At 47.4% G+C, this 24,848-nt stretch overlaps 1 protein-coding gene and 1 non-coding gene across 4 annotated transcripts; both read right to left on the bottom strand.

Annotated features, from left to right (window-relative positions):
• Positions 1-3,328: 3,328 nt before the first annotated feature.
• LOC136547773 (small nucleolar RNA Z247) lies at positions 3,329-3,467 on the bottom strand. Its single transcript, XR_010781729.1, has one exon. It is a non-coding gene; the product is annotated as a small nucleolar RNA Z247 (small nucleolar RNA).
• A 6,094-nt stretch (positions 3,468-9,561) lies between these two features.
• LOC136547225 (glycerophosphodiester phosphodiesterase GDPDL4-like) lies at positions 9,562-19,651 on the bottom strand. Of its 3 annotated transcripts, XM_066539188.1 has the most exons (9): positions 19,337-19,651; positions 18,606-18,899; positions 18,095-18,207; positions 17,506-18,004; positions 16,740-16,778; positions 16,347-16,637; positions 16,108-16,247; positions 10,582-11,068; positions 9,562-10,145 (listed from the first exon to the last, which is right to left on the bottom strand). In XM_066539188.1, exons 1-9 carry the CDS (start codon positions 19,503-19,505, stop codon positions 9,847-9,849), a joined length of 2,331 nt encoding a protein of 776 aa, XP_066395285.1. In that variant the 5' UTR covers positions 19,506-19,651; the 3' UTR covers positions 9,562-9,846. The 3 variants fall into 3 exon arrangements, with proteins under 3 accessions (XP_066395285.1, XP_066395286.1, XP_066395287.1); XM_066539189.1 differs by lacking the exon at positions 16,740-16,778; XM_066539190.1 differs by lacking the exon at positions 18,606-18,899.
• Between the last annotated feature and the right edge of the window lie 5,197 nt (positions 19,652-24,848).

The raw sequence follows: 24,848 nt of genomic DNA, 5'->3' as shown, positions 1-24,848 counted from the left end.
CTCCTATCATCCACACAGCCTGCTCAGTCAGCATCAGAAAATGCACTGACAAGAGTTGAGTTCAATTTCTTGATCTTTAGACCCATGGTCAAAGTTCCTTTCACATACCGTAGGATTCTTTTCATCGCATTCCAATGTGCTATAGTTGGTGAATGAAGAAACTGGCACACTTTGTTAACATGCGAAGGACAAATCAGGCCTAGTGAGTGTCAGGTCCTGGAGTGCTCCAACAACGCTCCTGTACCTTGTTGAATCTTCTTCACCGAGACTAGTCCCTTCTATGATGCTGAGCTTTTCTGAAGTAGAGATGGGTGTATCCACCGGCTTGCAGTTGCCCATATTCGACCGCTTCACAACATCAGTGGCATACCTCTGTTGCGACAATATTAAGCCATCCACCCCTCTCTTCACTTCTACGCCAAGGAAATAGTGAAGATCTCCTAGATCCTTCAAACTCCTTTTCCAGATCCATGAGTAGAGCCTTTGTAGCGTCTGGTGAAGAGCTTGCTATGATGATGTCATCGACATATACCAACACAAACATAGTAATTTGCCCTTTATTGTAATAAAACAAGGAAGTATCACCTTTCGATGGTGTGAAGCCCAACTGAATCAACTTGCCACATAGACGTGCATACCAAGCACGTGGTGCTTGTTTGAGACCATATAGTGCCTTATCCAATTTGCAAACATAATTTGGAAACCTCTTGTCTTCATACCCCGGAGGTTGGCGCATATATACTTCTTCTTCGAGCATGCCGTGAAGGAAGGCATTTTGAACATCAAGTTGTCGCAGAGACCAACCTTTGGAAACTGCCACTGACAAAATAAGTCGGATGGTTGCAGCCTTGACTACTGGACTAAAGGTATCCACTATCCCATATCGCTGCCTGTATCCTTTGGCGACAAGCCGTGCTTTGTACCGATCAACAGTACCATCAGCTTTCCTCTTAACTTTGTAAACCCACTTGCATCCTATAATATTCTTGCCTTTAGGCGGTGGAACCAGGTGCCAAGTCTGATTGTTCATCAAAGCAGTATGCTCTTTATCCATGGCCAAAACCCATCGTGCATCTCCTAAAGCAGCCTTCACATTCTTGGGCTCCTCTGGCTCAGCGAAGCTGTGAAGCCCCCATTGGATAGTGCCATCTGAACGGACTTTTGGCTTGGTGATCATGTGCTGAAGACGCGTGCCATGCCGATGCAGAGGAGGTGTAGGCGTTGTAGTCGCAGCAGCTGGCATGGGGGAGAGCTCAGGCGCACCCGCCGCAGTGGATCTAGGAGACAAATCTCCTGGAAGCGACAGATCCAGTGTGGGAGGCGATGGCGGCGAAGACTGTAGCCCGATGTTCGTCGATGTAGAGGATTCAGGGCCCAACAGCGCAGGACCAGGGTACCCCGACCCCAAAGCTGATCCCGTCGCCAACCCGGTACGAGGAGCAGGAGAATAACCTCCTGATCCTGTGCCCCGTTGTCATTATGCGATGAGGAAGAGGGGTACATGAAATGACCCTCAAAATGCGTCGTTTCTCCATCATTTTGCGCCAGGTTTGTTCCTATTTCATCCACAGCAGTAGAGGAGCTTGCCATAGCGTTAGTAGGGTCAGAATTAATCAGACATTGATCAAGCAAATTTACGTCCCCAAGGTCCGATGATGGGTTTTGGAGAATATCGGGAAGAAGTGAAAACTCAGCACGAAGATGAGCTCCTGCATTGGGATGAAGTTGAGCGAAAGGATACACCGTCTCATCAAACACCACATCACGAGAAATATATATGCGACCTGTTGAGGGATCAAGACATTTAAACCCCTTGTGTAGATTGCTATACCCAAGGAAAACACAGCGTTTTGACCGGAATTGTACTTTCTTGGTGTTGTAAGGCCAAAGATTTGGCCAAACAGCACACCCAAATGTTCAAAGAAAAGTGTAATCTAGAGGTGAACCGAGGAGGCACTCATGTGGTGTGTCATTGACAATGACCTTGGATGGAAGACGGTTAATGAGAAAAACAGCTGTTAAGAACGCTTCATCCCAATATTTTAGTGGCATGGATGCATGTGCAAGAAGGGACAAACCAACCTCGACAATGTGGCGATGTTTACGTTCAGCGGATGCATTTTGTTGGTGTGCGTGTGGACAAGATACATGGTGAGCTATGCCTAGGTGTTTGAAGAAGGAGTTAAGGGACCAATATTCCCCTCCCCAGTTCGATTGAACTGCAAGAATCTTATGATCAAATTGACGCTCAACCATGTTCTGAAAACCATGGAAACATTGAAAGACTTTAGACTTATAACGCAACAAATAGATCCACGTAAACTTACTATAATCATCGATAAAGCTAACATAATAAGAACGCTGACCCATAGAAGTTGGTGCCAGTCCCCATACATCAGTGAAAACAAGCTCAAAAGGTTTAGACGAAACACTGTTTGACTTAGGATAAGATAATTGATGGCTCTTTCCCATCTGACACGCATCACAAATCACACCATTGCTCGAACTACTAGAAAAAGAAAGCTTATGATGACTAATAATCTGCTGAACGATAGGAGCAGAGGCATGACCAAGTCGGCTATGCCACAAGGAGGTAGTGGGCTTGAAGACACCAAGCACTTGTTTATTCGATGGAGATGGTGTGTGCAATTGAGGCTTCAACGGATAGAGACCACCCTCACATCGCCCTTCGAGGAGTATTCTCCTCGTCACATGTTCTTTAAGAGAAAAATGCTTGGGATGAAGTTCAAGGAATCATTGTTATCTTTAACAAGACGATGGACTGAAAGAAGACTTTTATTGACACTAGGAACATGGAGAACATTATTTAGATGAATATCATGAACTAGGGATTGCAAAATGCTATGACCAATGTGATCAATTTTCATACCTGCCCAGCTGGCCGTGTGTACCTGCTCTCCTCCACAATACCTATCATGGAAGGAAAGCTTCTCTAGTTCACCGGTTATGTGATCTGTGGCTCTAGAATCCACATACCAGTTGGTGTCCACTCCATAGGGCGCTGTGGTCACCGACGATGCACTCTTTTGCGGTGGTTCAGTGAATGTGGTGTCGAAATGCTTGAAGCAGCATGCCACAGTATGGCCCTCCTTGCCACAGAGCTGGTAGAAGACGCCGGACAAAAAATTGCGACCACCACCACCTCCACCACCATTGCCACGGCCACCGCCGCCGCGGCGAAAAACCACACGACCACCATCACCGCGGCCACGGGACTGGTTGGGGTTGGAATTGTTCCCCCCACGGCCACCCTTGGTGGCCACATTGACAGAGGATTGAGAACTTCCACCATGCATCTCCTTACGCTGCTTGTAGCTGATGAGTTGTGCATACAGTTCAGCGACGGAGATCGGTTCGATTCGCGTTGCCACCGCAGACACAATGGAGTCAAAGTCATCACCAAGGCCTATGAGGATGAACGAGACCAGCTCCTCGTCCTCCATCTTGCGGCCTGCCGCAGCCATCTCGTCGGCGAGGCCCTTCATCTTGATGAAGTAATCCCCACGGACGACGTCCATTTGTTCGTCGTGGCTAGGGCCATGCGTGTAGACATCACGCGCGCTCGAGACTGTGAGGCGTGAAGATCTTGTATCGCGGCCCATAGTTCCGCCATGGTGGTCGCCATCGCGACCTGGCCGAAGACCTCCTTGCAGAGGGATGAGAAGAGGTAACTAAGGACGATTTGGTCCTGAGAGACCCACTTCTCATACGCCGGATTTGGTTGTGGTTCCGGCTCCTTGCCATCAGTGAGCTTCTTTCCATCGGCGGGGGAGAATGAGTCCCCCTCGAGGAACTCGGGCGGGGGTGCGGTCGTGCTCTTGATGTAGCCGACGAGACGAGCCCCCTTCAACGCAGATGACACCTGGGCATGCCACATGTTGTAGTTGCCACGAGTGAGCTTCTCCGAGACGACAGGGAGAAGGCCGAAGGCGAGCGGCGCATTGGCGACAGATGGTTCCACCATTGGTATCCATATAAAGAAATATGGGAACGAGATTACCCTGATTGGGCTCTCGGCTCATGTATTTATACTCAAACATGGTGTACAACAGACTACATGCTGATCTCAACAGATCATGCCGTGATACACGGGATACATACGCTTGCCTTACAAGCTAAGTTACAACAGCCGTATCCTGTCATATCAACAGAAGATATCCTATCATCTAACACTCCCCGCCGCCTCCATCGCCGCCCAATGCTTAGCTTCGGTCGGCGCCCGGCCAGCCGGAGTGGATCGTCGCTGACGACCGGCGGGCTGGCTTTGTGTGTTGCGTATGTGTCTTTCGATCGCTAGTTGCACTGCTCCAGCCTGTTCCCTCTGGCGGTACTAGTACCGGCCAATATATAGTGGTGTGTTTCCCGTTTAACTTGAGCCAGGCTAGACTTAGCCAGGTTAACACAAGCCAAAGTCACTTGTTTGGTTGGAGTGTTTACTTGAGCTTAACTAAGTTTTGATGTGTTTGGTTAGCTGGTTTTGCTTGAATAGAATCACCTCCTCTTCCAGCCGGTAAAGTTACCCCTTCCAGGCATTTCATCGAACATGTGTTGCGGTGGTGACGTAGCTCAGGCAGAGATCGAATAGCACGGCGCGCCAGCGGTGGTCACGCAGCCCAGTGGCAGTGTGTCGGTGCGGAGCAACCCCAGCGTGGACAGCTCCGTGGTCGTCCTTGTGCGAGCTCTATCGAGACCCCCAACCGTCCTTGTCAGAGCTCCATTGTCGTTCTCGTGAGACCTTGTCGTCGTTTGCATGCCAGGTGACCCCACCGCCGCTCTTCATGCCCCTAGCCGCGCGAGGCCAGGGCCGCACCCCTGCCACCCTGGTGCACCACGGGCGCTTTGCCGCCGTCGTGACCCTCTTCTGCATAGCCCACCCCCGCACTCTGCCGCGCCAGCCACCAGCCCACCACCATTGACGACGAGCAGGGACGGACACCATTGACGACGAGGACGACGGAGAGCACGGCCACCGCCGCATGCTCGCCTGGCCCTAGAAAAACAAGCTCTACCTGTGTTCTTTCGTAGCCTGGCTAGAGGCGTAGGGATGGCCTCCCAAAGCCAGGCCCAAGTCCACCTAGAATTTTTTTATTATTTTTAATACTTTCGATAAACTAATTTGAAATCTAATATTGTTTAAATTTTATTTTCAAAACTAATATTTTTGGTCGTGTCTATTTCTCTAACGTGGCGAAACGCCTGTTCCACGCCGCATGGCGCGACATCTGATTTGACGCGGGTAAAGCCTGCACGCTGCAGCAGAAGGCAGCAACGCGGTGGAGTGCAGTAGCATCAATCCTCTCACCACTCACCAAGCAGCAACATCTCTCCTCTCACATTTCTCTCACCTCTCTCTCCCCTCGCGTCACTTAACCGTGGATTTTCTCAGACTTTCAAAATACAATATCTCACAAACCAAAAGTCCGTTTTATAAATCGTTTAAAGATTATTGCTGAAAATAATGTGCCAAACAAAATGAGATCCAACGAGGATACGTTTTAACAAAGTTTTCAAATGTGGGGCCCATGTGCAACTTTTTTTAGTGTAAATATATAGTCAATATGGGTTTGGTTTTATAAATTTAATTGCAAGGGGTATTATATGACACGCAGATCACAAAAATGATAAACTGCTTAGAAGATATAGCCATTCAAATTTTCATAAATTACAAATGTTGAAGCATTGTAGCTCCCTATGGCTGCAGGTGCAGTTGATGGCAACCAGATGGAGGCCTAGATGTGCCATGTTTCCAAACCGTGCTTTTTGTAGGTCGTCACGTGCACTTTTTTTATTGTGGTGAGGCTGCATACTTAAATCTTGGGTTGTGCATCTAATCCTACGTGGATGATAACTTTTATGTGTGACAGTCAATACTGTATGCCTCAATTGCGCTTGCCTTGATGGATCAACGGATCACAGTGCTTGAGTGCTACGGAGTGCATAAGTGATTGAGGGGGTGTACACACGCAAAGAAGAAATTGAAGGGCTCTCCAGCAGGCTTGTTGCAGTAGCCCAGCTCAGCAAACCCGACCAAGCCTGAAAATACCAAACCCAACGGCACGTGCATCTTTTTTGCACTTTGGACCAGGCCTGGCTGAGCTAAAAAAAGGGGGAGTCGTTTTCGGCCTAGAAAAATCCTGTCCACGACCATCCTACGGGTAAAGTTGGTTAGGCTCAGACTGCCCACACATTTTCTATAGTGAAAAAACTATACTATAGCGAATGGACATATGGTCTAACGGTAAGATAGTCTAGTGAGATGCTATCCATCAGGATTTAAACCCAGGTGTTCGTACCTTTTAAAAATAAAATAAAAAAATTAGAACGCAGTGTCCGACCAGCACAGATTGAGAGTTGGGCACGCACATGCACTCAGTGGCTTTCAAACCTGCATGATGATGATCCCGTTGGCCCCGTTCGATTATCACCAGCCGGTAATAAATCTCGTGGCTCACATCAAATCAGCCCCGTCCGACTGGCCGACGATCCCAATCCGAGCGATTGATCGAAGCTTCATGATCACAAACCAAAAGTCTGTTTATAGCCTGTTCATTTGACCGTGACTTATCATAAACCATCGTAAATTTTCAGTTAAAATAATATTTTTCTCCCACATAAATTAACTAGTAATTCTTCTTTACGAAAACAATGATATTAACCTGCCACCCGAACGTGCTGAAGCAGCTAGCTGCCTCGCCCAACGGGCTAGTTACGCTACGCGACGCTCCAGCTCGCCGTCCAACACAGGCCCTCCTAGACTCGACCCGCCGTCACGTCGCCCGGCCGCCACGCGTGCGTACATGGCACACACACAGCAAACTGCTATGCAACGGATGAACCTGCTAGAGTGCTAGTGGTGACCCTGACGCTTGCACTTGCATAAGTAACCTAGCTAGCTAGGCCGGGGCCCGGGGGGCTGGTGCTGGTGCCTCGTCGTTTCATGATGGCGGCATCTTCGGTGATACTGTGCCTCGTCGTTTCATGATGACGGCATCTTCGGTGATACTGCTTCAACATTTGTAATTTATGAAAATTTGAATGGCTATATCTTCTCAGCAGTTTATCATTTTTGTGATGTGTGTACTATATATCCCTTGCAATTAAATTTATAAAACAAAACCTTTATTGACTATATTTTTACACTAAAAAAAAGTTGCACATGGGGCCCACATTTGAAAACTTTGTTAAAACGTATCCTTGTTGGATCTCATTTTGTTTGGCATATTATTTCCAGCAATAATCTTTAAACGATTTATAAAACAGACTTTTAGTTTGTGAGATATTGCATTTTGAAAGTACGAGAAATCCACTGTTAAGTGACTAAAGATGGCAACGGGCACAGAATGCCCGCATACCCGCGGGTATGGAACCCGACGGGCAAGGATACGGGCACCACTTCTTGCCCGCGGGCACGGGCGCGGGCACTATCCTGAACCTAGAGGATAGTTCTTCGCGGACAAAGAAATTTGCTATCCTCGCCCACTTATTTGCCAGACCCGCTCCACAGGTCTGACATGTGGGACCTACCAGCAAATATATGTATATATACACGATTTGCTGTGAATTTGTATCTTCATATATATTGTAATGTACTATGGTTTATGTATATGCTCAACCTGGTGGGCACACGGGCATGCCCGCGGATGGAGGGCGTGGGCGTGGTTTGTTACCCGTGGCGGGTCGCGGGCGCGGGCGAGAGATTTAGCTGGCGGGCGCGGGCGTAAGAAGGTAGTATCCGCGGGTACCACGCCCATTGCCATCTTTATACAGCCTGTTCGGTTGGCTGGTTCGTATCGTTGCTAGTTCATTTATGTGAGAGAGAAGTACTGTTGGCTGGTTTGTTGGAACAGTGTCCATGTGAGGGGGCCAGCCAGCCCAACTAGCCAGCTAGCCCCAACCAAACATAGCTATAAGTGACGCGAGGGGAGAGAGGTGAGAGAAATGTGAGAGGAGAGATGCTACTGCACTCCGCAGCGCTGCTGCCTTCTGCTGTAGTGTGCAGGCTTTACCCGCGTCAAATCAGATACCGCCTTGCCACGCCACGTGGCGTGGCGCGTCATTGCCGGATCAGTGGTGCGGCGGACTTGCCATGTCACCGGTCAACGACCCGGTCATCGCCACGTCATGCCTCTTGCCGCGCCACCATACATGATGAGGCATAGGCGTTTCTCCCGTCAGGGAAATAGACACGGCCAAAAATATTTGTTTTGAAAATAAAATTTAAACAGTGCTAGATTTCAAATTAGTTTTATAAAAAGTGTTAAAAATAAAAAAAATCTCCACCTACAACCAATCAAACAAGTTCATCTTGACTCCAGAGAATCAGGCTAAGGATTGGCTACGCAACCAAACACACATGTAGGCTGGGGCACGTGATAACTACTCCTATAGCTAGAGCTCCAGGGAGGGGAAGATTAGGAAGACGAGTACCGGGATTGTTAGTCCTTTATTTATCTTATATAAGACGAAGGGTTAAATAAAAAGTTTAAAAAACGACATTTTAATGGAACGAAGGGAGTAGATCACATGCATGAGAAAAAAGTATTCTAAATGCATCAATCATATCTAGAAAAAGATTTTTATTATATCTAAAACTTCCTTTATTTATCCTATTTTCCAAAAATAAGTAATGAAATAAACATATATTTGGGAAGTAACAAGTGATCGTAGCCTTTTGACCTATAAAATGAACGACTCACACTTGTTGAACTCAATCTCATCTTACCAGGAGCTGTACCAAACACCTCTGTCCAAAATGGCTCCTCCGCCGGAGCACTTCGGGAGCCGGAGCTGTTTTGTGTAGTGCGAGGAGGAGCCTGGAAACGTAGCTCCACGTGGCTCCGCCTAACGATGTCGGATGAAAAGACGTTCGCGCCCTTCTTTGCATGCTCCGTGCTCGGCTACGCAGGAGGAGGCGGCGGTGCTGTAGCGGCGAGCGGCGGCGCGAGCGGACGATGAGTGAGAGAGGGCAAACATGACACGTGGGAGAGCGGCGACGCAGGTGCCAGGTGCGGGCGACGGCGGCGTGGGAGAGGGCGAGCGAGCACGGCGTGGAAGAATGGCGGCGCAAGCACCGGATGCGAGCGGCCGCTTGCGAGCGGTCATGGAAGGAAGGACCGGAGGACAGAGCTGATGCAGGTCGTATGGTATGGGCCTTGGCCCAAAATGGTGTCTCCCTCATTTTTTATTAAAAATATATTAAATATGTTTAACTTAATTATAACCAATATCATGCCTACTTTTGTAAACGTTACTGTACTCCCAAAAACATTATTACCAGTTAATCTTGTTAATTTGGGACAATCGAATCACAAAGTGACATCAAGCATAAATCACATGTACAACCAAGTTAAATAAAGTAGGGTCACTATGGACATTCAACATCTTTCATCTGTTCTAGAAATACAGGAGGAGCCGTTTTGTCAAACGTTTTTCAGAACGGTTCCTGCTCCTCTAGAGGAGCTGCTCCTTCAGAGGAGCCAGAGCCGAAGCTGTTTTCAGACGAGCCGGAGCCCTGCCAAAGAGGCCCTTAGAGTAACTACATCTTGATCAGCTCTGCTCCCGAAAAGAGAAAGGGAGACTTTGAGATAGGATAGGGGTGGGCGTTGGTTTTTCCAACGAAAAACAAATTCGAACTTCCATGACAAAACCAAATGCTAGTAGCCTACAGTGTGGCAACTGCTAATTAAAATAATTGGAGTACTACTACGACACAGTCCAACAAGAAAACAAGTTTGTGGTAGCACCAGACCACCAGTCAAAGCTTGCCCGAATCCAAGGGAGATCAGATTAGCTTCAGTCGTCTACTATACAGTCTCATGTGTCTTCTCAGATCAGCAGAGCTGCGAAAACCATCACAAGTAGCGTGCCAGCACTTACAGTAGCCGTGTGAGCATCAGAAGGTGTGCTAGGAGTTCTGGTGCCCCTTGAGGAACTACCATCAGATACACCTCTTGACGCAACAGTAGGAAGAGGTGGCTCCTCCACGCTTGAAGAACTCAGTGTCGGCATTGGTGGCAGAGATGGCGGCTGGGTTTTGAAGGTTTGGAGAAACTGTGCAAGCGAGCCAGCCTGAGGAGGCTGCATGTAGCTGGGCATATCCTTTCCCAGAACTGTACAAGTGTTTTCTGGCAATACAAGAGTATGCAGCTGTCAGAAAATTGAGCATAAATACTGCAGCTACTAGCCTACTAATTAAATAAAGTTACATGAAACTGTGCAGTTGAGAAATGACACCATCACTGTGAAAACTTGAAAAAAATGACCTAAACACCACTAGCCATGTTCCCATGCTATTTTCCATCATACGCTATTAATGCAGCAAAATGATGTCGCACTATATGTAGATGTTTTTTTCTTTTCCTGAGAATACACAGAGAGTTGTGCATTAAGAAGAAATATAATAATGAATTTTAGTATATTACAACTCGAGGCCTGGAAGCACTCCCCAACTCATACCCGTGAAACTTGTACCTTCACTACTGAAGACAGCCGGGAAGAAAATGAAACACTGCAAGATAGTGAACTATATGCACATATGATATGGCAAATGAGACGACTTACTTTTGTATCTTCTGACTGTCTTCGGGAAATCAGTTATGATGCCTGATAAATTAAATGATTGAACATAGTAATTGATTTCCACAGTTTCGTCTCCGAAGAAATCCAACGGTTGTGCTACAAACTCATTCCGGAACACCTCTGCATACAAAGCTAGCCCCGCTGAGTGCAGATCTTGCACAAGACTGTTCTGTCTTATGATAAAGTCAGAACTTAGAGTAAAAACAGATTTGCTGTCCACAACTACAGCTTCAGCAAACTGCTTAATGTCTTTCAATGAAGAATTAGAAGCATCCCCGATGCCTGAAGGTAGAGTGTAAACAAGCTTGCATTTTGTTTTCTGCTGCTTCAATTTGACAAGAACAGCACTATCTTTTGACTGGATCAGAACTTCCTTGGTAGGATGATTACTGAAGCCAGCAGCACTTAAGGCAGTGGTTACAGAATCAACAATGTCAATTCCCAATGAATTTACTAAAAATACAGCATTCTGTAGTACAAAAGACAGATTGATCAATGAAGGAAGAATTCCATTTATTAAGATAACATTTGACTTCTGGAAAGATGAGTAGAATATTTGGAAAGGCACAAGGGAAAAATACAATCTTTGCAGAGGTTTATAGAAGCAATGTCTATACTAGTAACTGTAGCAGAACTCATCGAGATGACAACCGGTTAGCAAATTATATCACTTGTCAATATAAAACATATGATGGGCTCTTTCATAAAACAGATTATGCATCAACATATTGAGAGGTATGTAAAGTAATCTGCTGCTCTCCCATCTCTGAACGAGCGGCAGGGGCAGGCGCCGAAAGGGCTCCCTGCTGCGGCACTGTAGCCGCGGCAGGGGCAGACGCCGAAAGGCTCCCCTGCCGCACTGTAGCCATAGCAGGGGCAGGCGCCAAAGTTAGACCTGCTGTCACATCTAGTCACTGTAGCAGCATGGTAGCATGGCATGTCTGTGTACTATGATTAGATGGGTAGAGTTATATATATAGCTTCCCACTGCAACTTAGTAAAGCGAGCGAGTTCAGTTTTGCCATCTCCTCTGCAGAGCTCCGACCAACGCTGGTGCTTGTGCTTTGCTTGTGTGTGCTCTGTTCTCCCTCCCTTCTTCTACCTCTAGCCATAGTGTGTGGTCGGCAACACCGGTGAGTGGTCTGCTCATCCGTGAGGGAGATCTCGGGATCAACAAGTGGTATCGGAGCCGTACAAGCGCCGTCGCCGGACTAACCGCTGGCGATGATGGACGGTTTGCAGATGGGCGACAGCAGCGGCGCTGCTATGGCTGCCCAGCCACGACAGGAGGTCGTCGTGCGCACGGTACGGGAGGTCAGCGGCACCAGTTGGCTGATGCTGACTCGCACCAACTATGACGAGTGGGCGGTGACCATGAATGTCAAGTTCAGAGCCCGACAGCTCTGAAATGTCATTGACAAGGGCACCGACAACGAAGAATACGACATGTAAGCGTTGGAGACTATCCTCGCTGCTGTGCCAGCGGAGTACAGGGAGCCGTTGGGGCGAAGAACTCTGCTAAGGAGGCGTGGGAGGCCATTGCAGCGATGCACGTCGGCTCCGACCACGCAAAGAAGGCGGCGGCCCAGCTGCTGAAGCAGGAGTATGCCACCCTCAAGTTCAAGGATGGTGAGTCGGTGGAGGACTTCTCCCTTCGCCTGCAGTCGCTCGTCAGCAAGCTGAGGAGCCACGGCGTCACCATTTACGAAGAAGAGACAGTCTCCAAGTACCTACACTCCGTGTCGGTGAAGTACATCCAGATCGCTCTCTCCATAGAGACGATGCTGCACTTGTCCACCCTCACCATTGAGGATGCGACAGCCGTCTGCAGGCGGTGGACGAACTCATGGAGCAGGCCACAACAACGACGGACAGCGGCAAGCTGCTGCTGACAGAGGAGTGGGCTGCCCGGAAGAAGTTCGGGGAAGCCTCCTCCAGCCGCGGTGGTGATGGCAAGCGCCGCGGCAAGACTTCTTCGGAGAAGAAGAAGAAGAAGGTCGACCCCAACGCCTACCGGCGCTGTGGGAAGACGGGCCATTGGGCAAAGGAGTGCCCAAATCGCAAGCAGGAGGAGAAGGCTGAGGCTCATTTAGCGTAGGCTGATGAGGATGATGAGGCCACTCTCCTGATGGCGACGTCGCACGTAGGCGAGCTGTGTGACAGCTGCCTGGTCGGGAAGCAGAGGAGGCTGTCATTCCCAAAGGCAGCCAAGTATCGTGTGGCCGACGCTCTCGAGCTCGTCCACGACGATCTTTGTGGGCCAATCACGCCAGCCACAGACGGTGGTCAGTGGTATTGACTCCTGCTCGTGGATGATTGCAGTCGCTATATGTGGCTGCAACTCCTGACGAGCAAGGACGAGGCGGCGGAGACGATGAAGAAGTTCAAGGCGCGCACGGAGACGGAGAGCGGCATGAAGCTGCGCCTGCTGCGGACTGATCACACTGGCGAATTCACTACGCGGATCAGGGTGTGGTACGATACCACACCGCGTCGTACTCGCCACAGCAGAATGGGGTGGTGGAGCGGCGGAACCAGACAGTGGTCGGCATGGCTCGATCCATGATGAAGGCCAAAAGCATGCCGGCAAGGTTCTGGGGTGAGGCGATGACCACGGCGATGTTCATCCTCAACCGCGCCCACAAATGCCCTGAAGGGCGTGACGCCGTTCGAAGCTTGGTATGGGCGCAAACTGAGCGTGTCCTTCCTTCGGCCATTCGGCTGCATCGGCCACGTCAGAAAGACGAAGCCGGTCCTCACCAAGCTAGAGGACAGGAGCACACCAATGGTGCTCCTGGGCTACGAGGAAGTTACCAAGGCGTACTGGCCCTACGACCCACGCGGAGGCAAGGTGGTTGTCTCGTGCTATATCATGTTCGACGAGAAGACGGCCTAGGACTAGGACAGTCCGGGCACAGAGGAAGTTGTCGGCTTCACCAGCACCTTGGTCGTCGAGCACTTGGTTATCTACGATGGTGGAGACGTTGGAGAGGAGGTGCCGACCACTCCAGCAACAAAGCCGAGCACTCCGGGAGGGGTACCGACCACTCTAGGACGGGTGTCGAATGCTCCCGTAGCGGAGCCGAGAGGTCTTGCAGTGGTGCCGACCACTCCAAGACTGGAGCCGAGCACTCCTGCAGAGGTGCCAACCACTCCAGGAGTGGTGATGAGCGGTCCAGGAGTAGTGCCGAGCACTCCAGGAGCTGTGCCGACCACTCCAGCGGAACAGGGGATTCCATCGACGTCGATCAAGTTCGCCTCACCTTCAAGCGATATCACTGAGTTCGTGGATGCCTTCCACGACGATGAGGAGGTGTGGTTCCGCAGGCTGGACCACATCGTCGGTGACACAGGGTCCTCAGGCCTGACGGGTCGGCTGCTCAATGACCCAAAGCTGCTTCTCATCATTACAGAGGAACCACCCACGTTCGCGCTGGCCGAGTGCGATGCAAATTGGCGACGGACGATGATGGAGGAGATGAAGGCGATCGAGGAAAATGAGACTTCGGAGCTCGTCGATCCACCTCCAGGATGTCGTCCGATCGGCCTGAAGTGGGTATACAAGGTCAAGAGGGACGAGCGCGGCGCTATTGTCAAGCACAAGGCGCGCCTCGTCGCCCGAGGCTTTGTCCAGCGCGAGGGCATCGACTTCGAGGAAGTCTTTGCGCTGGTAGCGCATGGAGTCTATCCGACTGCTGCTGGCTTTGGCAGCAGCGAAGGACTGGTGCGTCCATCAACTGGACGTAAAATCGGCCTTCCTCAACGGCGAGCTGGCGAAGACGGTCTTTGTCAGGCAACCTTTAGGTTTCACCGTCAAGGGAGTGGAGCACAGGGTGCTCCGACTGCGCAAGGCGCTCTACGAGCTGCTGCAGGCCCCGCGAGTGTGGACTGCCACGCTGGGCGAGCTTGGGTTCACGCGGTGCGCAACCGAGCACGTGCTCTACACGCGGCGACAGGGAAGGAGGAGCTCGTTGTCGGCGTGTATGTGGACGACTTGATCGTCACTGACACACGTGCGGAGGACGTCGACAGCTTCAAGCGCGAGATGGCGGTTCATTTTCGAATGAGCGATCTCGGTGCGCTCTCCTACTACCTCGTCATCGAGGTGAGACAAGGGGAGGAGGCGCTCACGCTCGGTCAGAGCGCGTACGCCTCGAAGCTATTGGAGCGGAGCGGCATGGCTAAGTGCAAGCCGTACGTGACTTCGATGGAGGAGCGGCTGAAGCTGACCAAGGCCAGTACCTCGGCGAGGGTAGATGCAACACTCTACCGGAGCATCGTCGACGGTCTACGCTACCTAGTCCATACGAGGCCAGACATTGCGTTCGCCGTGGGCTACGTCAGCCGCTTCATGGAGGATCTCCGAGAGGATCACTGGGGCGCGGTGAAGCGGCTGCTGCGCTACGTCAAGGGGATGGTGGATCAGGTGATCGTCTTCCCCAAGACCGGCGAAAGTGGACTGCAGCTCACTGTGTTCAGCGATGCAAACATGGCGGGGGACATCGACGGACGGCGGAGCACCTTTGGCTTGCTCGTCTTCCTCGAGTCAGTTCCAATCTCATGGCTGTTGCTGAAACAGAAGGTGGTGGCGCTGTCCACGTGCGAGGCAGAGTACGTGGCGGCGGCCACAGCGGCGTGCCAAGCTGTGTGGCTGCGCCGGCTGCTGGGCGAGTTGACCGGTGTGGAAGCTCACCCACCAGCACTAATGGTGGACAACCAGCCCACCGTCGCCCTCGCGAAGAATCCGGTTCTCCACGACCGGAGCAAGCACATCGACATCAAGTTCCACTTCCTCAGGGATTGTGTCGATGAATGACAGATCGTCATTGAGTTCGTCGAAACTGGTCGGCAACTCATGGACGTCCTCACCAAGCCGCTCGGACGCCTTCGGTTCACGGAGCTGAAGAAGATGATCGACGTGGTGGAGGTTCTAGGGTTAGCAGCAGGATTAGGAAAAGAATTGTAAAGTAATCGGCTGCTCTCCCATCTCTGAACGAGCGACAGGGGCAGGCGCCGAAAGGCTCCCCTGCCACACTGTAGCCACAGCAGGGGCAGGCGCCAAAGTCAGCCCTGTTGTCATATCCAGTCACTGTAGCAGCATGACAGCATGGCATATCTGTGTACTAGGATTAGATGGGTAGAGTTGTATATATAGCTTCCCACTGCAACTTAGTAAAGCGAGTGGGTTCAGTTTTGCCATCTCCTCTACAGAGTTTCGGGCAATACTGGCGCTTGTGCTTTGTGTGTGCTCTGTTCTTCCTCCCTTCTTTTACCTCTAGCCATAGTGTGTGGTCGGCAACACCGGTGAGCGGTCGGCTCACCCGTGAGGGAGATCTCGAGACCAACAAGGTAACTATCTGGTGAACTTTTGCTCGTAACATAGTCATACTTTTTTTGAACGAAACCGGCATGTATCACAAAATCATAATAGAGAGACAAAAATCAGGTGAAAAGTTCAATTCTTTGAGATCATAAGCAAATAAGCAAAACTTCGAGCGAAAGTATCACCTCAATGATGATCATGACACCGGACAAGTCCTTATCCATTGCGATTGCTAGAAAGTCAGATAACTTCAAAAACTTCCCTTGATTTGTGTACCTTGGGTTCCTTACAAGAGAATAACCACTTACTGGGGAAGATATTTTGGCTGTATATAAAGGGCCAGTCAAAAGGATAATTATAAGTTTGTACCTTTTATGAGCTATTCATGTATTTGTAATGTTATACTGCTACAAAACAAACTCACGTTTTAAAGCATTACTGTTAATATCGGCCCAAGTGAGGTTGAATGTAAAGATTCCTGGTTGAGGCTGAATTTCCCGAACAACAGAAACAAGAGAGCTGTAAGTTGTTCTCTGAACATTCGTGGTGTCAAGCAGGTTAGTGGAACTCATGCACATAAGAATTCCGTCACTTGTCACTTGAACAGGACAATCAATGAAATCTGCGCCATCATCAATTGCACTGTGGTAGGCCAGGTTTGTACAGTCCGGGTAGTCTCCACTAGCACCATTATGTGAGATAACTAAGGGTTCCCCTGCAAAAAAGAATTATAAATACTTAAACTAAATACAAATATAAGACATCCAACCATCACGGTACAATTACTAAGTAGGCCTTACTCCTATACGATACGTACCATGATCATTCTTATTTGAATTCAGTTTAGTAAAACAACCTGCAGATAAGGAGATTCAAATGCATTAAAAATATGTCACTTATTTGTCCATAAAAACAACTAAACATCACACGATGTTTCCGCGATGGGCACAGACATATCTTAAAAGACGGTAAAGTTACTTTAAACCCTACAATAATAAAATCACTGGACAGTGAACACTATAAGACTAAATGGGGGATGAGGGGACAAAACAATCTAATATCAACATGAGGTATAGCAAAATGAGCCTGGCCCGACCCGGCCCGCAGGCCTGGCCCGAGCCCGATGGGTTTTAGCCCGCCCACGAACCTTACTGAACAGGGCCTGGGCAGAGATCCCACTACCCAGAAAAAATTCTTGGCCTGAGCCTGGCCCAAAAAACTTTTTTTTGCTATTTTACACCGTAAATTGTGCGGGTGGCCCGCCTAGGCCCGGGCCCGTCCCAAAAAAATAGTCCCGACCTGCCCAGTGGGACGATCATGGGTGGACTTTTTCGGCCCGAAATAACCGGGCTTTTTTTTCGCCCCGCCCCAAACCGCAAAATACTCAGGTCTAACATGAGGCGTTAGAAGACAAGTTCCAATGGAGGATTGTAATATTATGCCTTTTACTTAGTAAACGTGAAAATTCAAAATATTGTTCATAGGAGAACAGAGGACATAGTTCATAGGCTGAAAAGGTCAGAATCGATAAAATAGTGTAGCTGGATCTTTAACATGTACTAATGCAAAAGTTAGTAGCCTACCAATTGCCTCTGATGCAGTAATTGGGTGCTCTGACAGTACACCATCGACGGAGAAGCCACCATCATTGATAAAGTTCAGGTATTCTGCCAACGGATCATAGCTGTAGTTATAGGGAATAATTCTATCATTGGCAAAATCAGAGGCATATATTTCCAGCCCTGCATTGTGTGCTTCTGTGACAATTGATGTGGATGGTAGTAGATAGTTATCCTTTGTCACCGGCCAAATGTAACTCTTAGGTACTATTACGCCAGATGCAATAGACTTAATAAACGTTAGGTTACTCGACAGTGAACCATATGTTTGGTTTATAGAATGATCTAAGAGGGCTTTATCAAGAAATCTAAACACAAGCTTTGTTTTGCGACCAACTCTTCCAGATATATTTTTGAGGAAGCCCAGCTCAGGTGATGAGATATAATCCATGGATACACGTTTTTTGATTGAAAGTATGTAGTTCCTCATGTCCAAACCATGTTGTTTGTAGAAGATGCCATGCTATACATATGAAAACGAAATTAGCTTTTGAAGATAGTATAACAGCAGCAGTAGTAAATTCTGGTTAAGTTCCAAGAACAATAATTCAACCTGGACATTCAACCAAACAGGAGACGGCATGACAAGGGACCGAAAGTCAGTAACACTGACAATAGGATAGATGTCGTCGAATCTCTCAGTGCGAGACCAAATTGCTTGTGTTACTGCTCAATAAAGTAGATAATCGGTTAAGAAGTATAGCTTACATGATTAAAATTAATTTGTAGGCCATAAAAGGCGCATAATCGTAGAAATGCTTTGAGCAAACAAACATAAAAATAATAGTAATAGTAATGTCAACACAAACAACTCAAGATGCCCATAATGTAAAACTAGTTATATAGAACAAAATAAAACCAACCAGAACATGGTATTCTGTTACGATTTTCAAAGACTCGTGAACCTGGCGGTGCGTCTAGTGGAATGTGTGCATGTACTTGGTGTTTCTCAAGCTATTACTTAGTTTGTATTACTACACATCTGAGATGTACAGAGATTATGCAATGATCGAATCGCTTTAAACGGAAGGTTTACAGAGTTGCAGTGGTATTGCTGTACTCACGAAATACAGACTGAAGCTCAGCAATGGTGAAGTCTGAAACAAACCATCCAGTTTTGCGCACGCCATCGATGACATAGGTCCGCTCCCTCGCGGGGTACGCTTGGTCGACAGTGGTGCAGTTTTTCATATTTATATCCTGAAGGCAGACTCCAACACCATCCTTTGTTAGTTGGACGTCACACCACATGGCTGTGTCCGGTGCGCTGGCGATCATCGCGAAAGAATAGGCACCTTGGCTGGAATCTGGAAACACTCCTGAAAAACCACCTTTGGCGACCACAAGTGGAGCGGCGCCTGGAGAAAGAACAGATGCTCATGATTGTTGCCGTGGTTTTTTATTTTACCAGATAACCACTTGATTAATTTTACCAGGTTCAATTTTTTCTTTTTGATGAAATACGAGGTTCATTTCAACTCATGAATGACAGAGACAGAAGAGAACCGAAGCTGATTTCTGGAATTTGCAGAAGCAATAACCAAATTGCTACTAAGGTCTTAGAAAACAAAGCACCTAAATCGTCAGCGAAAGAGAGGTGGCCTGAATGAACATTCTAGAACAAGTATCCCCAAAGCCCTAGTTGGGCTTGGGTTTGCCACCGGCTACAGACCCCGCGGAAAGCATGCACCGCCCCCGTCGTATAGGAACAAACGCACGAAGGGAAGCAGAGGAGTAGACGACGACACGCGCCGAGAAAGCTGTAGAGCTGGAATGCTGGGGTGCGTTACCATACCGCTGAGGGTTTCGTAGTCGGTGGGGAGCCGGGGGGCCTGCGCGGCGGCGCCGCCGACGAGGGCCATGACACAGCCCAGCAGCACGGCGAAGGCAACGGCCACCCTTACACCGCGCTGGCCACTTCCTCCTCCTCCTCCTCCATTGCGTTGGCGTCTGCTCCTCCTCATCTCAGAATGTTCCAGAACCTTCCAGCGGCGCAAACGGTCGGGACTGAGAAGCGGCGGGGATTGAAAGGAGATGTATGGAAGAGAGAGGGAGGGAGGGAGGAGAGAGAGGCCGTTGCAGGCTTGCAGCACTGAAACGAAGGAATGGAAATGCCCCTCTCGTTTCTGACAGGCATGTACGCCTCCTCCATACTAGCCGCGTTCAAACACCGGCCCACCTGTCAGCGCGCAGGAAGGTGGCGCACTGAGGCTGGGCCACCGCTCAGTGAGACGCACGTGATCTGCGCTCTGTGAACCTGTGACCAACCTATTTGGCCCGTGGGCTCCTTTTTCAAATTTTGCAAGTACAGCAGTACACACGATTCGTTGGCTCTCTTGCCTTTTCTGTTTGTCTTTCGGCCATTTCTATTTACTGCTGCTCACAGTGCTTGAAATGCTCGTTAGCATATCCCTAAAAAAAATGCTCGTTAGCATAGTCAGGGTGTTTGGTTCTTTAGTTCCTCCTAAAATTTATATCATATCGAATGTTTAGATACTAATAAATAGCATTAAGTATAGATTAAGACCCTGTTTGGCAGGGCTTCACTTCACTAATGAAGCCAATTTTTTTTTACTTCAGCTCCACGAATAGTTTCACCGGTGGAGCTGAAGCGGTTTTGGTAAACCGTTTGACAAAATGACTTCCCTGTGAGAGCATGTTTTTAGGGGCCTAGAGGAGAAGCCGAGAGAAACCACTTTTTTTTTTGCTCCATCCCATCCCAAATCACTGTGAGAGCATGTTTTTAGGGGCTTCACAAGTGAAGCTATTTTACTTTATCCCGTTTGGTAGAAAACGGCTCCAAACGGCTTCTGAAGCCGATGGAGAAGTCCTACCAAACGGGGCCTAATTACAAAACCAATTACATAAATGGAGGCTAATTTACGAGACGATTTTTTTAAGTCTAATTAATCTATCATTAACACATGTTTACTGTAGCACCACGGCATGGACTAATTAGGCTTAAAAGATTCGTCTCGTAAATTAGTCGTAAGTTGTGCAATTAGTTTCGTAATTAGTCTATATTTAATACTCCATGCATTTGTCTAAATATTCGATGTGACAGAAATTTTAGGAAGCACTATAGGAACCAAACATGGCCTCAGAAGGAAAAAAATTGCATCATCCGGCCAGACTAATCAGCCTCTGCTCAAAAGCGCTGCGGCAGCCGCAGCCGCAGCAGCACACCTGTCGTCACTTGAGTGGAGGAAACAAAATCATAGGAAAGGAAGATACAGATAGGGTTTGAAACGCAGGAAAACACGAATCCCAATGCAGCTACGACATTAAGTCGTCGGATGTGGAGATTCAGCCTGTTCGTCGTGTTTGGTTTATAAGCCATCGCTGAAAGTACTGTTGACTGATTTGGCGTGAGAAAAAAATATTATTCGTTGGCTGAAAACAAGCCAAAACAAGCCAAACAAACCTAAACGAACATGACGATTTGTAACAGAACGGACCAATTATACGAGATTAAGTAAGGAAATCTTTCGCCGAAGCAGATAATTTAGCAAACTTAAGCCCGTATAACCCGGTAGTCCATGAAACCACAAAGGATTCCAAACCAATCGACATACAAACCAAGATCGTTCAAGTTTAGCAAGTACCATCACATGTTACATAAAGTTCGCAATGACAGTAGGATACATCAGAGTTTAGAATATAAAGTTATTACAAACCAGGTTCAATATAAAATAGCGGAAGCAAATAGTTTTAAAGCCGCACACACTTTTAGTTCAGATACAGTGCCAGTAGGTAGTCATCTCCAACAAAAGATTGCCCTTGGTTCTAGTTGTCACCCATCGCCGGGTATGGGCAGTTAATGCAATAGCCGTAGTACATTTGACCATCTGCAACAACAATGGGAACAACGCCCTGAGTACGAGAAGGTACTCAGCTAGACTTATCCGTCTTAAACCAAAATAAAGCAACACTAGGGATTATGCAAGGCTTACTTTAGTGGGCTGGCTGACTTGTTTGCAAAAAGCATAAGCTATCATGAAGAAACCATTTTAAGTACTTTGCATCACCTTTATTATGACCTATCCATCTAGGTAAGCATATGTACTATAGCAATCACTTGATTAACCAATAACATCTAGTTACCAATTTAGATTTAGCATATCCTATACCATCTAAATAATCATCATTGTTCCATAATAATTACTGCGATGCCGTAGCTCGAGTCAAGTGCTCACTATCCAGGAGCGATGGCGATTTAAATCGATTCCTAACCAACTGGTGATTTATTCCTCACACAAACCATGCTTCCCCTGCCAGGATAGCTTAGATCACCAAGGACACTATTTAGGTAGCCGTGGGACAATCTGGAGCCGCAGTACCCAGGGACCGCCCGACTACCAGGAATTAGGGCGCACCTGCCCTTGGGCTCACTCTTCGTGTCCCTGTCATATCCCCATCAGCACCAATACGTGCACCTGTGTAGATCCCGGGCTAAATAGTGTCACTAGCTTCATGGTCAAAAGACGCTTTATTCGGCCAGCTAAATATGAGACATGCGTTCAATATGATAAGAGGGACGAGCAACGATCGGTCCTTAATCGACATAGATGGAAACTAACAACACCCCAGAACCCTGTCTGGTTGCCTCCAACTTTTTCCATCCGGTCTCCAATTATCTATCACACATGGTTAATTCCAGGATATCATTCTTTCTATAGCTAAATTCTTCCAGTAACCACCTATAATGTAGGTGATCGGATATCACCGATCGCTACTGGTTTAAGCAAGGCTAAGCAGTTATTCGATCCTGACCTAACAGGGTAAAAGGTAATAAGGTAGGCAAGCATAGTAACAAATGCATCAACGGTATCAATCAACTCCTACAACTTAATGTAACAATATATAAACTCACATATATAGAAAGAATTGCTTTTATAAAGTAGGAGACTTAGAATGCTCCGGGGCTTGCCTCGCTCGAACGAACTAGGTTGATGATCCACGCACTCGGGTAAGTCCTCTCCCGGCTCCTCTTCCTCTGGCACCTCCAGTGCCTGGACTTCTTGTGGTTCTGTCCCGGTCTGCTCTTCCTGAACTACTGCTAGCAACTCCTCCTACGATCTTGTATAATGCAGATGTATGAGGGCTAATGCATAGGTGCATCGAAGAGATGACATGTAATGATCATGATACATAAAATGTAGATGAACATGTTTAACTTTATTGGACATAGTAGAAGTAAAGCCCTTCTACAAGGTAGCCAATATCATCCAAGAACATGTACTACCATACTACTACTACAACCACTGTACTAACATACCAAGTCACCATAGCAATCTAAGATGCTTCAAAGATACACCAAAGCAAACATTATTAACTAATCATGCATTAAAAAAGATTTGTTTATTTCATTTTAAACTAGGGCTACAACAGCAACATATATTTTTTTGTTGCTCATAAAAATTTAAGAAAATTACAGTAGCATAGTACTACTCTAAGTTGGCTACCATAAAATTTTCATGGCATTTAGATAAGTATAACAGCTTACACAAAAATGACAAGCTATGGTGGATAATTGAGCATGAAAATACTTTGTACTACGAAAAGTGTCAAACAATAGATTTGGTATTTTTCCCGTGATCTACATAGCATACAATCACTGTACAAAAAGTTTCACCTACATATATTATTCATATTTTTAGCCATAGCAATTTTACAAGAAATCAACAATTAATACACATAACATACCTAGCCATATTTTTCCACATAACATGCATGACATATATTTTTCACAGAAAGTACATCTCAAGAATAGATCAACCAAATTGGAATTATATTTTTTTATACATATAGGATTTACTAAACATTTTACAAGATATCAGCAATATCAAGAATTAAATAAAGCTCTACATTAAAGTATCTCAAAAATGACATGCAATATTTTTATCATGTAGATCTAGTGACAAGGAACACAACAAAATTTGTTTCATAAATTTTGGAGCAATTTTGAGCAAGTTATAAATTTCCAAAGCATTTAAATAGAAATCTAAAAATCATTTCTTAAATTCTTTCTAAAAATCCATGTTCAAAACTGCTAGATCCACCCGGATCTCCACCCAGACTTGCACCCCAGCGGCTGACAGTGGCCCCCGTAGGTCAGCCGGCCCCAGCTGCCAGCCTCATGGGACAGGGGAGGCAGCGGACCGCTGAGATCTCACCGACGGCGAGGTCTTAGGCCTGGTGAAGGTGACCGACGTGCTCCCCACCCTCGTGCGAACCCAGCGATGCTCGTGGCATGGGCTGAAGAGCACGGGAAGCCGGCCGCTGCTGTGCATGGTGGAGCGGCGGCGCGTGTAATAGAACCGACCAATTATACGAAATTAAGTAAGAAAATCATCCGCCAGAGCAGACGATTTAGCAAACTTAAGCCCGTATAACCTGGTAGTCTGTGAAATCACGAAGGATTTCAAACCAACTTCCATTTCAGCCAAGATCGTAATAAGTTTAGCGGTCACCATCACATATTACATAAAAGTTTGCATCTCAGATACATCAGAGTTTAAACATAGTTATTACAAAGCAAGTTTGAATAAAAGTAGCGGAAGCCATTTGTTCAAACCACACACACACTCACACAGAGTTCAAATACAGTGCCAGCGAATGATCATCTCCAACAAAAGCATCAGACGAGACGTAAGGAATGACCATGCCCATGGTCCTAAGCATCACCCATCGCAGGATAAAGGCAGTTGATATAGTAGCCGTAATACATTTGCCCATCTGCAATAAGTGGGAATAAAACCCTGAGTACGAGAAGGTACTCAGCTAGACTTACCCGACATAACCAAAAATAAGTGACACCAAGGATTATGAAGGCTTTATAGTAGGGTAGCTGACTCATTTACAAAAAGAAGCATTTTTAGCATTTCAAGACCCTTTTTAAAAGCATTATTGTCAAGTTAATTGTTATTAGCCTGTCGACTAAATTTGCACCTATACTAGAGCAAACACGTGATTAAGCAGATAATGATAACCAATGATCATTAAACAACTTATATACTGTCATATTTATTATAATTGTCCAAGTGTTCCATAAACATTTACTACGATGAAGTCACTCAAGTCAAGTGCTCACTGTCCAGGAGCGATGGCGATTCGAATCGATTCCTAACCAGCTGGTGATTTATTCCTTACACAAACCTCACTCACCCGCTAAAGTGAGATATTGATCACCGAGTCAACTATCCAGGAATCTCAAGTTTGCCAGGAACCACATGTACCCGGGGGCCGACCGACTGCACTTTGGTCTTATCATCTCGCCCCCGTGTCCTACCACACCCGCTCTGGCA

Source organism: Miscanthus floridulus, chromosome 3, assembly GCF_019320115.1.
Source record: "Miscanthus floridulus cultivar M001 chromosome 3, ASM1932011v1, whole genome shotgun sequence".
NCBI classification, from domain to species: domain Eukaryota; kingdom Viridiplantae; phylum Streptophyta; class Magnoliopsida; order Poales; family Poaceae; genus Miscanthus; species Miscanthus floridulus.
Note: the sequence above shows the minus strand (reverse complement) of the source record. Positions and strands in the feature narration are given on the sequence as shown.